This window comes from Vanellus vanellus, assembly GCF_965231255.1.
Source record: "Vanellus vanellus genome assembly, chromosome: Z".
Lineage (NCBI taxonomy): Eukaryota > Metazoa > Chordata > Aves > Charadriiformes > Charadriidae > Vanellus > Vanellus vanellus.
In genome coordinates, this window is record NC_138908.1 from 7,668,717 (window position 1) to 7,684,430 (window position 15,714).

At 39.1% G+C, this 15,714-nt stretch overlaps 1 protein-coding gene across 1 annotated transcript in view; it reads right to left on the reverse strand.

Moving 5' to 3' along the window:
* The window catches only part of ATG10 (autophagy related 10), a gene marked incomplete at its 3' end in the record, with an annotated part of 85,612 nt that extends 77,815 nt beyond the window's left edge, over positions 1 to 7,797 (reverse strand). Inside the window, exons 1-3 of the mRNA XM_082497431.1 lie at positions 7,784 to 7,797; positions 5,711 to 5,836; positions 629 to 748 (exon numbers count right to left, since the gene is read on the reverse strand). Of these exons, the coding sequence (XP_082353557.1) occupies positions 629 to 748; positions 5,711 to 5,836 (246 nt within the window). The 5' untranslated portion in view covers positions 7,784 to 7,797. The remainder of the gene's footprint in view (positions 1 to 628; positions 749 to 5,710; positions 5,837 to 7,783) is intronic.
* Positions 7,798 to 15,714: the final 7,917 nt, after the last annotated feature.

A 15,714-nucleotide genomic window follows, 5' to 3' on the forward strand; every position in this document is an offset into this window, starting at 1 on the left:
AATATGGAGGCCTAATGCAGAACCAAATAAGAAAATAATTATTCAAATGAGTTCACCAAGAGTTTAATGAACAGTTTTAACTTTCTGGAAGAAAGTTTATTCTCCTTCAAGAACACCAAATATATTTTATTTCCCACCACCAGTTTCAAAAAATTGCTTAGTATTTTAAGTTAGCTCCACAGTGAAAAGTATACACTGAGTAAAAAATTCCTACACACAACTTATTTATTCAGTAAATATCACTTCAAATTAATATTAACCTGTAAGTTTTATTTTTTAATTAATATAATTAATATTTACCTCTAAGGTAACTGAATCTTAATGCTTAATCTTTTTCCACAAAAAAAAAAGTTTCCTTAATGTTAGCAAATCAATGTGCAATGAAATATTGTCCTTCCATGAGGAAAATACATACATAAAAGATGCCAGAGCCTTTCCATTTCCCCCCAGTTTTCATCACCAATACAGCTGTACAATTGAATGTGAACTGTAGGAAGAATAACTAAAAGTGCCTGGTAACTTAAGATCTGAAATCTTTCCGGAGGGACTTAATTTAATAGCACAGTATTTTAAAAAACCCTGTTCATGATTTATTTTGTAAACACAAAAGTCTAAAATCTGTACTTACTTCAACATGTGTAAATAACGTTTGTTCAATGTTATCATTGTTTTTCTCCTTGAGATCTGGTGGGATGTTTCTATTTCTTACTTGGAAGTGTGTTTTACTAAGATAACCATCACCAAGGTCCTGTGTTCAGAAAACAAGAAAGAAAAAAAATCTTCTGTAACCAAAAATGCTAAATGCCATCACTGTTCTAGAAAATAAACAGAGCATGGTATTTAGGCATAAGCTCCAAGTCTTTTTATAGGCACCGATGACTGCATTGCTTTTCAGCATCTTCTCACAGGTAGTTTACAGTAGTTCTTGGTATTAAAGATAGTAAAAATAAAATTTAATATAACTATTAATTGAATAAGATAACTGGTACCTGGGATCAGGGTGAGTGCGAAAGAAGTGGAAGACAGTACACTAAGGTCATAAAGAGATGAGCAGCTACTAAGAATTTTGACCTATCAATTTCAAGCAATGCATTCACATCAGTATAAACTTCCCAATTATTGGTAGATTGTTTATTTTTGCTCTGTTCCCCCTCTAACTTTCTTAAAGTCCTGAAAAAAAACACCAAACCAACACTTCAGAACTTATGTGTGCAGTGTCATAATTTGTTCCCTTCTCTTGATCACCTCTAAGGGTCAAATGTTAGAGAAAACAGACAAAGCTGTACCTTCTCCCCATTCCCTTTTTATCATTCTTCTTCCCAGGCCACGTGGTTGTCTGTTGTAAAAGGCCCTTGTGCAATTTTGGAGTGGTAGGAGGTTTTAGGAGCTTTCCCCCCTTGCTGACCTATCTGCACATATATATAAATTTTTTTTTTTTTTTTTTAATAAGAACTAAGAGGAGAGAAAAAGTTTAATAACATCACTGGAAAAACATGCACTCTGAAAGGGAAAGAGAGTATACAGAACACAAAGAACAGTAGTTGCATGTTAAGAACTTATTTCTCAAAGGAAACAAATAAATGGGGGGTTTATTAGCTGTTTCATTACATTTTATTTCAGACAAACACAGAAAGCATATGCACAACATCTGATGAAAAAGGATTCTATTCAAAACAGTCTCTCTACAAAATTCATTAATGTAGCATTAAATTACTTGACAAGGCTGCAAATTTAACTATAATTTAACTCTTTGATTAATCTGTCCTTGCTGACACAGTTTACTTCATGTATTCTGACCTTTAAATCAACACAGGTTTTATTCTGACATGCTAGTTCTCTCTTTTCAAAGACACTGTAGAATATATGCACCTCCAAAATCAGCTACATGCTACTTGTTTACTTTGTTCTTACCAAGTTTCACACATAAAAAAATGATAATGCTCTCTACGTGTATTTTTGTCCATGAATTTTTAAGCATGAATCATCCTATGAGCAATTACCTTGCTCATAAGTTATACTACTGCATGCCTTATTTTCTCACTAAATCGCATCAAGAGCACGAATCCGCCAAACTTTGCTGGATGTCCTGGCTACACAACCAACTGCATCCTGTGCAATGAAGAATCAAGCACGCAGAGGACAACAGTGACACAAAAATTAAGCCTAACTTGGTAATACAAAAGCCACTTTGCTCACTCTCAACACTCTCAACTCTCCCCTTGTGTAGCCTCATGCGAGTGTCAGCAGGAGTAAAGCTACCTGCATCCATATTTATGCCCACTAAGAGTAGCAAAGAAAGTACTACAGCCGCCCACAGAGCTAAAACACCCCAAAGCATAATGAGCTTTCCCAGAGAAGGGATGGATACAGTGTTCACCTCCCTGAACCAATTCTTCTTTTCAGCAGAAAGGAGCCAAGCTCCATAGCCTTTGCATTCTGTAGTATTTTAATGCCATGAAAAAATATCTATGGATAGCTGGAAACACGGAGTTAGCAGTCTCTGTATTTGACAGCTGTATGTCAGAGGCTAGAGGAGAGGTGGCAGGAAAGAGAAGCGTCCCTCCAGTTGTCCTCTCTGAAGTGTTATGTATTTTGTACGCTTCTGCCCCATAAATAAATCAATACTTAGGCAAGGACTTTGATCCCATTAATGCAGAAAGTCAGTCTATTTCTACTCCAGCCACCTTATAAGTATCATAAGCAAAAGTGAACTGATACAGCCTTTGATATGATTACCTAGATTAACACAGCTAAATATTAAACAAACATAAACAGAAAACAAATGGGGGGAAGCCTTCACAGACGAGATTTAACTATCCGTTCCTAATAACAGCACCTCAGTTTAGTTCCATCAGGTCCTACAATAGAGGTACTCTTGGCTTTTTTACAACTTTCTTCTGGGAAAAAAAATGTTATAAAAATAACGTAGTTTACAACATTTCACTTACAGCTATAAATACAAGGTTCTACTTGGGCCATGTGAGCTTATGCCACAAGAACCAGCTCCACAAAAACAATTAGTACTTCATCATATAAATTTAATCTCTACTGAAAACATAGGACACAAGAATACAGTTCTACAAGCCTGGTTTACTTGTGTGGTCTTATTGCTATCAATGGGTCTATTCACGTGAGTATGGAATGAAGAATAGGATCCAAGTGCATTACATCAGCAAAATTAAGAGTGCCCCAAACTACCCACAACACATACATTGGTAAAAAAAGCAAAAAGACAATGAGACATCTTGTTAATGAAAAGCTTCCTTCCCAGACTACATACTATAAATGGATGGTCTCAATGGCCAGGTTTTTATCACACACTGAAATCACAGTCACCAACTTGGCCCCTTAAAGAAAACTCTTACAAATTTTTTTATGTGAGAACAAAAATCTATCTCATTCTGCTATTTCCAGCAAAGCTTCTTATTTCACAGAAAGTTCAAACTTTGACCCATGTATTAAATTCCCAATAGAGGCACAGAGCATCTTTCTTTGTTGAATAAATCCTCACAAATATAGCCTTGGACTGAAATCTAAAGTTTCAAATGGTTGCCTGTAAGAAAGGGTGCATTGTCGCACTTGGCTAATATTTGCACTCTGTTAAAAACTTCTAAAAAGAACGCATCTAAGGCCAAGATCCTGTTTCTTACTGAAATTCTGTTTTATCAGTGATGAAAGTGTTACAAATGCTAATGTACAATTACCTATCTACAAATGATGGCATACATTTACTGTGGGACTTCTTGCATTTCAAAATGGTAGAAGTATGATTGTTTTTTCCAAAATTCATGAAAGCACGGAAAACCACAAAAACCATTAAAGTAAGAAAAAAATAAAAAATGCAAAATCTAGACCAGTAAATTTTCTACAGCAGAAAGAAGAAATACATAGGTAATATTGAGTATCCCAAACGATCCACTATTGAAAACCAGTCAGAGAAGCAAGAAAACACATGACAACCTACATTGCCCACCCATTAAAAAAAGCGTGGCAAAAAGAAATCCTAGAACAGTGTGGACTTATTATTAGATGGAGAATAACAGAAGCATTCAAAGTAGAAAAATCAAGTATTTCAAATATTTCGGTTGTTATTATAGAACAAATACAAATTATGTAGCCATAAGCCATAACTCTTAAGAAGTTTTCACTTCAGCAGTGGCTAAGCAGGATATTAGCATGAAGCAGCTCACACTGGGTATTTTTAAATCAGTATGTCAGAACTGCTAGTTTTCTTTAAGTCTTCGAGCACTGTGGAAGTTTCAGAGGACTTTGGAGAAAGTCAGTATGTATCAATGTATCTTTATATACTGGCTAATTCCTCTAACTATACCTATATTATCTTGACATCATCCCAAGCAAAATAACAGAAGACATCATATAGAATTCAGTAAATAAATAAACATATACAGTAAATGTAGTTATTTTTTAAGAAAAATAGATTTTGTCAAGGTAACTTAAAAAGATATATGTTTGATTGACAAACATAAAAGTCATAATAATACAGGCTCAGACTTCCAGAAGATAACTGCTGCTTCTACAAGCAGAAACTAAAAAAATTAAATAATCCCACATACAAAATACTCTGACACACACTAAAGAATGAAAAAATGATTAATTTGTGTATCTCAAATGTAAACTAAAAAATGAGGGATTATAATAAAAGAAGTGATTCTAATGGGGTCCTGTGGGACTAGTCTTGGCCCCGCACTATTTAAAATTTTGATTAATGACCTAGAAACAATATGTAATTATTATTAGTGAGGTTTGTAAGTTATGGGGAAGCAGCAAATAATGAGGATTGATCACTAATACAGACAGATTCTTCTGGTTGCTGTATGTAACTAACATGTATTTTAATACAAAATATTAAGTCACACATCTAGAAGACAGACTACATGCTATTTCAGCTTAAAGGGTTAAAGTGATCCTTGGATATACAACCACCAGCATTTGCCCAGAGTACAAAGGGCTGAGTTTCACAGTGATACAACACTCATTGTCTAGTTCTACCCACAGCTGAAAAAGGATTTTTCTATACTGAAAGGGATTCAGAGGAGATCCACAAGAATGATTAAAATATTGGAAAACACATCAAATAGTCAGGGAGCTCAACATGTCTTGCTTTTACACCGACAAGGTTAAGGGATGAATTGATCTGAATCTAAAGTATCAAAACACAGAGAGTTCTGATAAAAGAGGAGTCCTCAGCTTAGTAGACAAGGTGCAGCTACCAACGGCTAGAAGATGAAGCTAGGCAGTTAGGATTAAAAGTAACAGGTGTTGGTTTGGGGTTTTTTCTTAATTCAATTTTTAGCATAGTCAACCAATCAAAAGGCTTTTTGAGAGCTGTGACTGTTTCCCCATCATTGGGAATTCTGAAAATGAAGGCTGCATAATGCCTTAAAAGACATTTTCTGATCAAAACAGAAATCATCTCAGGTAATCCCATCCCTTTGTTACACAACAAGTTGCACTAGGCAATCCCAGCAGTTGTTTCTGGATTCATGAACCCTACTCAATCCATGTACTGGCTTAAAACCTCATGTAAACCATCTATGCATTATTTTGTTCTTGGAGACCAGCTGTGTAAAATACTATTTATTTCATACGTTGTAAACACTCCTTAAAGGATGTTCCAGCTTGTGCTGGTTGTCAGCAGCTCAAAAAGGCCAGCAAGAGTACCTAAAAATTAACACTATGATTATTTTACCTTGCTAGTTCTCCACTCCCAACCATCTCCTATCTGCTGTGAATGTTTAATAAATTCTTCACAGTACTGCTTGAATCTCTTTTCTTCCAAAAAGAAGTCCTCTTCACCTGCCACACTACAGGACATCTGTGGAGCAAACTAAATGTTAGTACTGACAGATGAAATGAACAAAAAAAAACTTTCACTGATTTATATCAACTTAATAGTAAAAATAACAAAGCACTGGGGGAAAATAAACTTTAAATAAAGACACGCTTCTTCAACTACAGTAGAAAATCAGAGATACACAGAATAGCTGAGGTTGGAAGGAACCTCTGGAGACTGACTAGTCCAATCCCCTTACTCACAGTAGGGTCAACTAGAACAGGTTGCTCAGGATCGTTTCCAATTGGGTTTTGATTATTTCCAAGGATGGAGATGCCACAACCTCTTAGGGTTCCTGTTCCAATGTTCAACTGCCATAGCAGCAAATGATTTTTCTTCTGTTTAAATGAAAAAAAATATGTACCATTTTGTGCTCTTTACCTCTTGTGCTTTCCCTGTATAGTACTGAAAAAAAGTCTGGCTTCTTTATTCCCTCGAACCAGGTATTTATACACATTTATAAGATCCCAGTGACCTTTCTCCAGGCTGAGTCCCAGCTCTCTCAGCCTTGCCTCGTATGTCAGACACCCTTAATCATCTTTGTGGCCCTTCACTGGACTTGCCCCAGTATGGCACTGTCTTTCTTGTACTGGGGAGCCCAGAGCCATACACAGTACTGCAGTTTTGACATACGTTTCCTTAGGAGTGCAGTCCAGCTGGCAACCAGCAACTTGAATCCACTTGAAAGCTACTTCCATGGCCCTACCACCTTTTCCTTGGGGAACTGAACTGCTCCACAAACGCTTAACAGCTTTAGTGTTTGCAGACCCACAGCCAGAGTCCAGCTGAAGCAACTGTTCCTGCTCATGACAGCAGTACAGCTCTCAATGGCCCAACAATGTGGCTTCAGAGAGTTATAACGTGTTTCAAATAAGTGCCTTCCCCACCCTTGAATGCCTCCCTCCCAGGGTCTTAAAGCGAACAGAAAAATACTCTCAAGAGAATCTGACCAGCTTTACTTTTTCTCCCCAAAGAGGATGTGTCATACATACAGCTGTTTCAGTGTGTCTATAGACAGGAGGCATCACTGCAGCACCACATACAAGTATTCAGTAACTATTACAACTAGGCCACAATCTTTCTTAGCAAGAAATACAAAGGATACAGCACCTTGTGCAATGTTCATTATTTTTCAGGATCTGGCCCTCAATTACATCACCCTGTCTACCCATGACATAAATTATTTATCTAGCACTTGAAAACACATTATTTTCAATGGCAGTTAACCCAAGCCCCCATTACTGTTTGTGCTACCTGGATGACAAGAAAAAGGAAACGTGGAAAGCAAGAGACTGTAAATGTCTCCGCAACTCCCGAATTTCCCAGTCCAGATGATGGACTGCAAAACGGCTGTAAGTACACACAATGCCAGCACAGCTCTCACATACATTTTAAGCAGAGCTGTGCGCTTTAGGAAACCGGCAGGTGTGAAGAGACACCAGACTGCGGGCACCTGTGCAGGACACGTCCCTTCCTTTCTGAAACCACCCCGAAAAGAGTGACGAGCACATCGAACTAACCCGTCCCACTCGGCGGCGGGCGCCGCCAGCAGGGGCAAGGCCGGGCGAGCCCCCGGCCAGGCCGACTCCTTCTCCTCCTTACCCGCCCCGTCGGGACGGCTTCCCCGGCGCAGACCTCGCCCCCTCACGTCCTCCCCGCCGGCGGGGGGTGGCGGGCTGCCGGCCGGGACAGCCAGGCAACAGGCGCCGTGTGCCGGGGGCGAGGCGGCGGCGGCGCCCGGCGTGAAGCGCCCTGTCCCGCATGAGGCGAAGCGAAGCGAGGGGAGGAGAGGAGAGAAGGGACCCGGCGCAGGCCGCGCACGGAAGAAAAGGGGTCGCACCCCCGAGAACAGCCCCAGAGAGGAGCGCAGGACGGGGAGAGCAAGAAGGAGCGGGCGGGACCAACCCCGCCGCATCGCCCTCCACATACCGTGCCCTCCTCCTCCTCCCGCCGGCTCTGCATTGCGCATGCGTCCGCCCCGTCCCGTCCCGTCCTCCCGTCTCCCCCCCCCCCCCGCCGTTCCGCAGGCGGCCGCTGCGCATGCGCGGCGGGAGGCGCTCGCGCCTGGAGGGGGGTGCTGTGGATGAGGGCGGGAAGCCGTCGCTGACAGGGCTGAGAGGGCCGTCTGTGGAGCGGCGGTAGCGGCCGTCCTCCGGCCCTTCGTATGCGCGGCATGAGGCAGTGTATGAGACAGGAGCGCTCGGCAAGCCTCTGGGAAAGCCCTCCTCTGGGCCAGCCCTTCCGTCAGCCCCCTCGCCCCGCCCCCCCCCAAAAAGTGTTGGCCCCGGATAAATTCAGTTCAAGCTGGCCTGGTTCCAGGAGCTCAACAATGCCGGTTTTATCTGAACGTTTGCAATTGGTTTCACAGACTTAATCGCCCTTTCTCTGCCTCCAATATATATATAAAAAATTACTACTTTTCCCTAATGAAGATAAGGGGCACGGAACGTGAAATTAAAATGGCCGGCTCGTGCGAGCACTGTCTTGTAATGTAATGTGAAAGGTAAGAAGAAGAGTAATCCAAAATGGTTATACAGTTGTCTGGATGAAAGTAAGAAGAAATGCAAGGTCTCACCAAAAATATAATCCTGGGCTATTGCCAGGAGATGCCCAGTGTGGATTTCAGTGTTCATGTTGTTACCCAGCTGTGTTGTCTTTATAATTGCTTTTAGATCTGAGAATTTGGTAGGTGCACAGAAGCTCTTTTGTGACACCAATGTTAGAAGAATTATTTTTAAATTTACGAGTCTATTAAACCATATATTTTTCAGTGGTAAGGTCTTGTCTGGCATGACTAAGCTATCCAAACTGCAGAATGTATTGTATTTGGATAGACTTAAGTGGAACCTAAAATGTTTGCTTTACCTATTTAGCTGTAAACTGCTGTTTTAAAGAGTTTTATGACTGTTGCATCAAGAGCACACAAGAGTACACAAGAGCTGTCCCATCAGACAGGAGACCAGGCTGCTCAGTGGAGAGCCAAATCCAAATGGTGCTTTGCTCTAGCTGGTTGTAACAGGGCATTCTCCAACTGTGCAGTTACTGATTTGTTTGTAACTTGCTGGGTGTGGAGAGCTCACAAGAGCCAAAACTTTTTGCTGGAATATTCCAGAGGTTAACCATTTCTTTGTTTTAAAATTCTGTTTTCTAGATCTTGGCTGTTAGCAGCCAAGTTCTTAAAATATGTACTATGATTCATATTTAAAGAAAATTTTCACTATTCTTTATGAACAATGAAATGTTCCATCTAAGTCCGTAGTTTTCAGCATTAGGTGTACATATTAGCAAAGTTTTGTTTCATGAAGGTATTCTGGAGAGTGATTAACCATCTGATGTGCTTTGAACAGATTACAGTACCTCCATAGATTACTATTTTGACTGCATATATTATTTTTGAAAGGAGTTGCATAGCTTGGTTGATGCCATTATAACTACAAGTTATGATGGTATAGTTATTATTTAATCATCAGAATTAATTATTTATATTGTTCTTCACTGTTTCTTTTAAATGTTGCAGTTTTGAAATTTGGTAAGTAAACACCATGTTGTCATCCAACCCTGAGTTTTAAAGGAAGATTTCTACGTTGTGGAATATATTCTGTAAGCCATTTTTGCTAACAGAAAATGCCTGTGGTATTGAAAAAATGTCACATAATGTGCATTGCCTTGGAAGCTACAGCTCCTGATTTCTAATTTTAGCTTTGTTACTGTCTCTCTGGATTTTTTTAGGGAAGAATCATTGGATTTAAGACATAGCTCCTTTTAAAAGTGCCTGATAGGTCCCTGATTTTGCATTGAAGTTACCAAAAGAGTCGCCATGACTGGCAGTTTCCAGAAAACTAAGCCATAGTTTCCGTGTATTCAGATCCATTTACTTTATTTGAAATTGTGAGTACACAGCCCCTGTACAACCAAGGACATCCAGTAACTAGAATCTCAACATTCGTGGTCATTTTTAAAGAGTTTCAGCTTTAGACATACTGTTGGAGTGTTGCAAACAGGCAATATAATCTATGGACCTTAAACTGAACATACACAATGTTAAGTAATTATGTACTGTTAAAAATAACAAACAGTTGACCTGAATATCCCCTTTCAGGACTTTCTGAATTCCTCATGAGGAGCATAACTAACTCTTTGTGTTACAGAAGTTAAGGTCTAAAACGCTTAATTTTGAAAAACTGTTAGTATCCATACATTGTAGCTAACAGAAATACTATATATCTCTATGTAGACAAGATACTGTACCTACTAGAGGTGGATTCTAATCCTGGCTCTGCTGTTGACAAATTTGGGCTAATAGTTTCAGTTTTCTATGCCCATTGCCCTTTTTGTCTGTCTGCAGAGCAGATCAGATTCGTGGTATATTCTTACAGCATTTGGTATCAGCTTGGTAATCTCCAGTATTGTTGCCAGGACATTTCAGTAAGTTGCAGTGAGTGCCTCATTATCAAGGGAAATGCATTTGCTGTAGCTCTAAAATTACTTGACAAGAAGTCCCAACATGGGGGTTTCTCTCCTTTCTCTTCCTTCTTTTGCCCGTACTCTGAGTAAATGCCTCAGGTTTCCATCTTGTCTCTGCCATACAAAAGCATTAATAATCCTGTTCCTTGTGTCACTTCTTAGATGTTTATATATTTAAAACAACAGCATAATAGGTCATCAGACCGGTTTGTTTTATTCTAAATATATTAATATATTATATATTATTGATAATTTTTCAGAGTAGACTACGGTTGCTGTAGGAACTTTGTGGTTGGGAATTTTAGAACTAAACTAAATAAAGTTCATGGACAATAATCCATTAGCCAGGTGGTGAATTGAATGATCTCTAAAAGGTCTTTTTCATTTCTTCATCCTGTTGTTTGGTCCCAAGAAACACAGATTCATTCAAAACCCATTGATCAGTCAAGCAGTTCAGGCAACACTACTCTCCAAAGAAAAAAGGTCACATTACAGCTCTTGGACTGACAGAATTAACACGATGTACATTCAGTTTCACAAATCCTCCTTACTATGGTTTGGATCCTGAGCAATTCACAGTAATTCTAATGCTATTTCTTCCACTTTGTTTTTTGATTAGTCTTAATTTCCGCTGCTGAGCAATGTTGCTAAACAAAAAGAGATAATAATCTATTATTGCTAGTGCCTGGCAGTACCTGCATTGCAAAATTTTATCATAAAAGAATAAAACCAGGTGAGCCAAATAAGAAATAACGATATAGCCAAAGCAAAATGCTTGTGAAAATGTCTCGTGAGGCTACTGGCCAGCATGTTCAAACCCAATGTATCATTTGTGCTATAACAAATGGTTTCTTCATTTCCTGTCTAATATGGTCACAGGGACAAATGTACCCTATCTACAAATTAAGAAGGATTGAATATACAGGCAACATCTGCAACAGTGAAGTGCTGGATTTCATTCCAGTTGAAATTGATATTCACAAACATTCACCATGGCTGACTGCTTAATTTAAATCTCTTCATTGTCTGTCATTAAATTAATAGTGCTTATGGAGATTCTGAACCAATAATACATAATAAGAATTAATAGTAAGATATTCTGCATTCTTCTGCTTCATTTGTTTAGGAGACTTAATAGTTGAAATTCCCCTGATAGAAGTTGGTAGGTGGAGTGTTACTATTTCAAAATTGTTAACAAACCTTTTTTTCCAATAATCACTGTAATATTACAGTGTTCTTATGAAGAAGACAAGTAGTGTTATTTTTCGTTTGCTGGGACAAAAACTGGAATTCAGTACCTCATTGAAGGCTGCGGTGACTGTGTTAGGCTGGCAAATGGAGCTGAATTTTGTAGATGCGTGGTCTGTGCCTTCAACACACTTGCTCTTGGGCCTTGTGATTGTTCTGAGACAAGGTTCAAAAGGAAACAAACTGAGAGGTATACAAACAGCATACATTTTTCATGAGTATTTTTATTGCACTCCAGCAGCTACCAACCAGCACTGAAGAAAGTACTAGCATAATGCAGCAATTGTTGCCACCTTCTGTTTTTGGCAATTTTTCCTACTTCTTTCTACTTATTTTATTTTATTTAAAAGTTGAATAATTTTTTCAAGCTTCAGATTTATTTTCTTTGTTTGTTTTGTATTCCCTTTCTGTCACTGTTATTCATTTTTCATTCTTGTTTTACTCATTTTTTTTTTCCTATTAGACCAATACATATTGAAATCAACTTGAGATGGTCTACATATGAAATAGTCAGGTCATTAATATAACAGATAATAGCAGCTGAAGGCCTCAAAAATGTTGCTCCTAAGCAGGAAAATTTGATTTGGGGGATGTTGAGAATAATGAAGAAGACTAATTGATACAGAAAGATAAATTTTTTAATCGGTTTACAAGTTCATGGTCAAAACAGCATTAAAATATCTGCAGACAGTGAAGCAAAGGTCATTATAACACTGGATTATATGAAAGTACAATAAAGGAATACTATTACAACCTATAGTAAATATATGTAATTGTAATAAATAAGTTACCGTTTGTCTCCCTTGTTTCACGAAACCAGCAAACCTATGCTACCACTGTCTGGTTTGCTAAAATCAGCAAATTGGAAACCAGTTCAAAGTACAATGTGTGAAATATTTTTGTTCAGGATCCTAGCTAGATCAGAACGAGGATTCCTTTTACACATATAAGGTAAATAAAGCCTAGTGGTAAGCTCCAGCGTAAATGATTCCAGTTATTCAGCTGGTATAGGTCTGCAGGCCCACATATAAAATTAGCAGCTCATAATTAACACTGAAGTGAGTCAAGATGGACAGATATTGATGCTAGGAAAACAGGATTTTATTCTTGAGTCCACAAAACATTATGAACCCAAAATGATATAACATGCAAAGCTGTGTTTTGAGAATATTTTCCTCAGATGATAGATAGAAAGATCAAGAGGGTAGCTGCCTGGATGAGAAATGACAGGCAAAAGCAGACCAATTATCATCTGCCTTGTGTAGAGGACAGACTCGGAGCTTAACTTGAAGGTTTACTGTAAAAGTTAAGAACTCTGTTATTTAAGGAGACTGACTGAATTGAAGAATGAGAGAGATTTTCTTCATGAATGAAGAATGACAGATTGTACATTCTTTTGTAAAGTAATTCAACAACAGAAACGGTCCAAAACTGAAAAAAAAAGCCTGCACCCTTCATTATCATTTTTCAGAGAAAAATATACGAAGAAATTGTCTATTTAGAGGCCAAGCAAGAAGTAATACAAGTAGTAGCAGACATCACATAACATTACTGATCATTGGTCAAAAATTGCAGATTAATTCCTATCATTAAAAGGCAGATACTTTTGAACAAAAGAATAGCAACAAGAACTTAAATTCCACCAAAATGCATAAAGCATTGCATTAAACAAATGCTGGGTTTTAATTAATCTGGCAGAAGTCATAACACCCAGTCATATTTGCTAAGATACTCTGTTTGGGCACCTCTTTCTGACCAATCTGACCAAGGTGCAGCTACTAAATTGTTGTATAGGAAAGGGCATCAAGAGGTGATCTCGTCTGTCAGGGCTAATTCCTGGCTGCAGGTGTGCACCTTCATCCAGAGAAGTATTCAGCAGAAACTCTTCTGTGCTTGATTCTTAAGTTCTGGTGGGGTGCAAACCAAAACATACTCTGAACCCTGCCTGCAACACAATTTGTATGATGAATCAGGACCTTAGCCTTACCTGTACAGATGCTGCAGCTAGGTGAAAGCACGCTGAGGAGGCATAAAGCCATCTTCCCTCATTTCAGGATATCTAGGAGACAAAATTTCCCTTATGGCTGCTCTGATTTACACTGGCTAAAATAATCCTTTGAAGGCTGTTCTCCAATCCATACCAAACCCTTTTCCTTCCTTGGAACCCCCTCTGAGCATTTAGCATACAGCCAACAATATCACAAGAGGTATGCCAGTTAAAAAGTATTTATGTGTAGTTCAGTGCATGTTGTATCCCAGCAAGTTTGACTTATGTTATTCATGTCACAGCATTGTTTGCACACAACATCCTGCGTACTCAGGATGTGTATGATCTATATGTTTGATTTCAGGATTTCTGGGGATCATCATAGGTGTCTTTCCAGGAATTAGATTGTTTCTTGGGTTTCATTTTGCTTTGCAAAACCCTGTTTTTCCCCTTATGGTCCCAAAGGGGGAAATAAATGGCTTTCAGAGACAAATAGCTGAGTGAGGTCCCAGATACCTCAGGAGATACTAAGGGACTGTAGATGCCCCCAGTTTGTCCCTAAAGAGTTACACCAGCCGAAAGAGCGATGTGCTCTAACTCAATAAAGGTTTGATGGATGATGAAGACAGTGATTTGAACAGCAATGTGGGAAATACAGCGAGGCCTGTGACACCAAAGTAATGAAGCCTAGTGCTTAAGCTTACAGACAAAATGAGGCCCTTCCAAATAATGTTGTTACCCATGGAATATTACTGCTCACGGTTATTTTAGTAACAAATATTTTCTTATTAAAGATCATTAAATCCTTCTCTAACTGCATAGGTGTCAAGAGAAAAATCAGTTCCATAGCTAGCTACAGTAGAACTGGAGTGTGTATTTGGCTGAGTGAAGACACGCTGGTGCTGTGAAAATAACTTCTGATGTCAGCTAGGTAAAAGCTGTGGATATGACTCTGGACCGTTTGTTGGGCTATGAACATGGACCTATGATACTGAAATTAAACTGACTGGCACTGTCAGAAAGTATGCCTGTTAACACCAGTGCAAGTTTCTGAATGGCAGATTGAAGATAACTTCTGTAAGAAATTCACAAGATTACTTGGAAAAAAAGTTATTAAATATCTCACAAGTGCAGGTGCATAGCCTGATGATGATGTTACCAGTTCAAAACCACTTTTTAAAATGTAAGCTAAATGGGTGGAGAAACAAAGAAACCTAAAACACGTAACTTGAAGTTAATACGCAACAGAGAAAGCAATAATAAAACTGCAACCAGATGGAATCAGAATTGTGTTTGCTGTCTGAAGTGCCCCTTGTCTGTCTTTCCTGATACCTCTTCTTGCGTCTGTTGCCCTGGTTCAAGCAGAGGGTCAAGTGTATTGGCCTCTTCCCATGCCAAGGCTGCAGGTGTCCAGTTCACAGGATTTCCAGATCCCGCAGAGTTTTGTACAGGAAGGAACGTGAGGGGTTTGCACTTGCACAGCGCTTCCATGAGCACCCGTAGATCTGGTACTCAGGGAGATCCACTGTGGGCAGACTCGATGACTATACAGTTCTTCTTCAGGCCTCTCCTCCCTGAAGTTAAGGCTCTTTAATGTTTTATTACGCTCTGGTGTTCCCAATACAGCAGTTGTGGATGACAAGGACTGGACCAAAGACTGGGCTAGGCTGGCTCGTTTTCCTCTTGCTGCCATTACCAGAGAGCGATTAGGGGGCTGTGTGGGCCCTCGGTCTCGCCAACCAGGCTGTCTCTTAGGTTTTCACTTTCTGTTGCCAAGTTGCTTTCATAGCTGCTGAATACACTTCCTGTATTCCTCACTCTGTATTGTTTCTCAAACACATTGTCTATCGTTTGTTCTCATTTTCTGAACAGCTGGACTGTTCACTTGTTCAGCCTTCCAAATGGCATAGCTACCTATTCTTATTTGGAAGTGCCTGTCACAGAAATAGAAAAAAAAAAAAAAGAGTATTTATCCAGTTTGATGTAAAGCAGTGGAGAAAAGCCCCATACTTTATTGTCTTCATCAACATAAGACCACAGCCTGTCGCTTAACATTTTTGGTATACCTCTTTCTCCAATTTGTGAGAAATCTAGCAAGTGAATAGCCTCAGCATGGTAAGAACGTTATAATCCTTTCTAAAATTACATTCCTTTTATCACA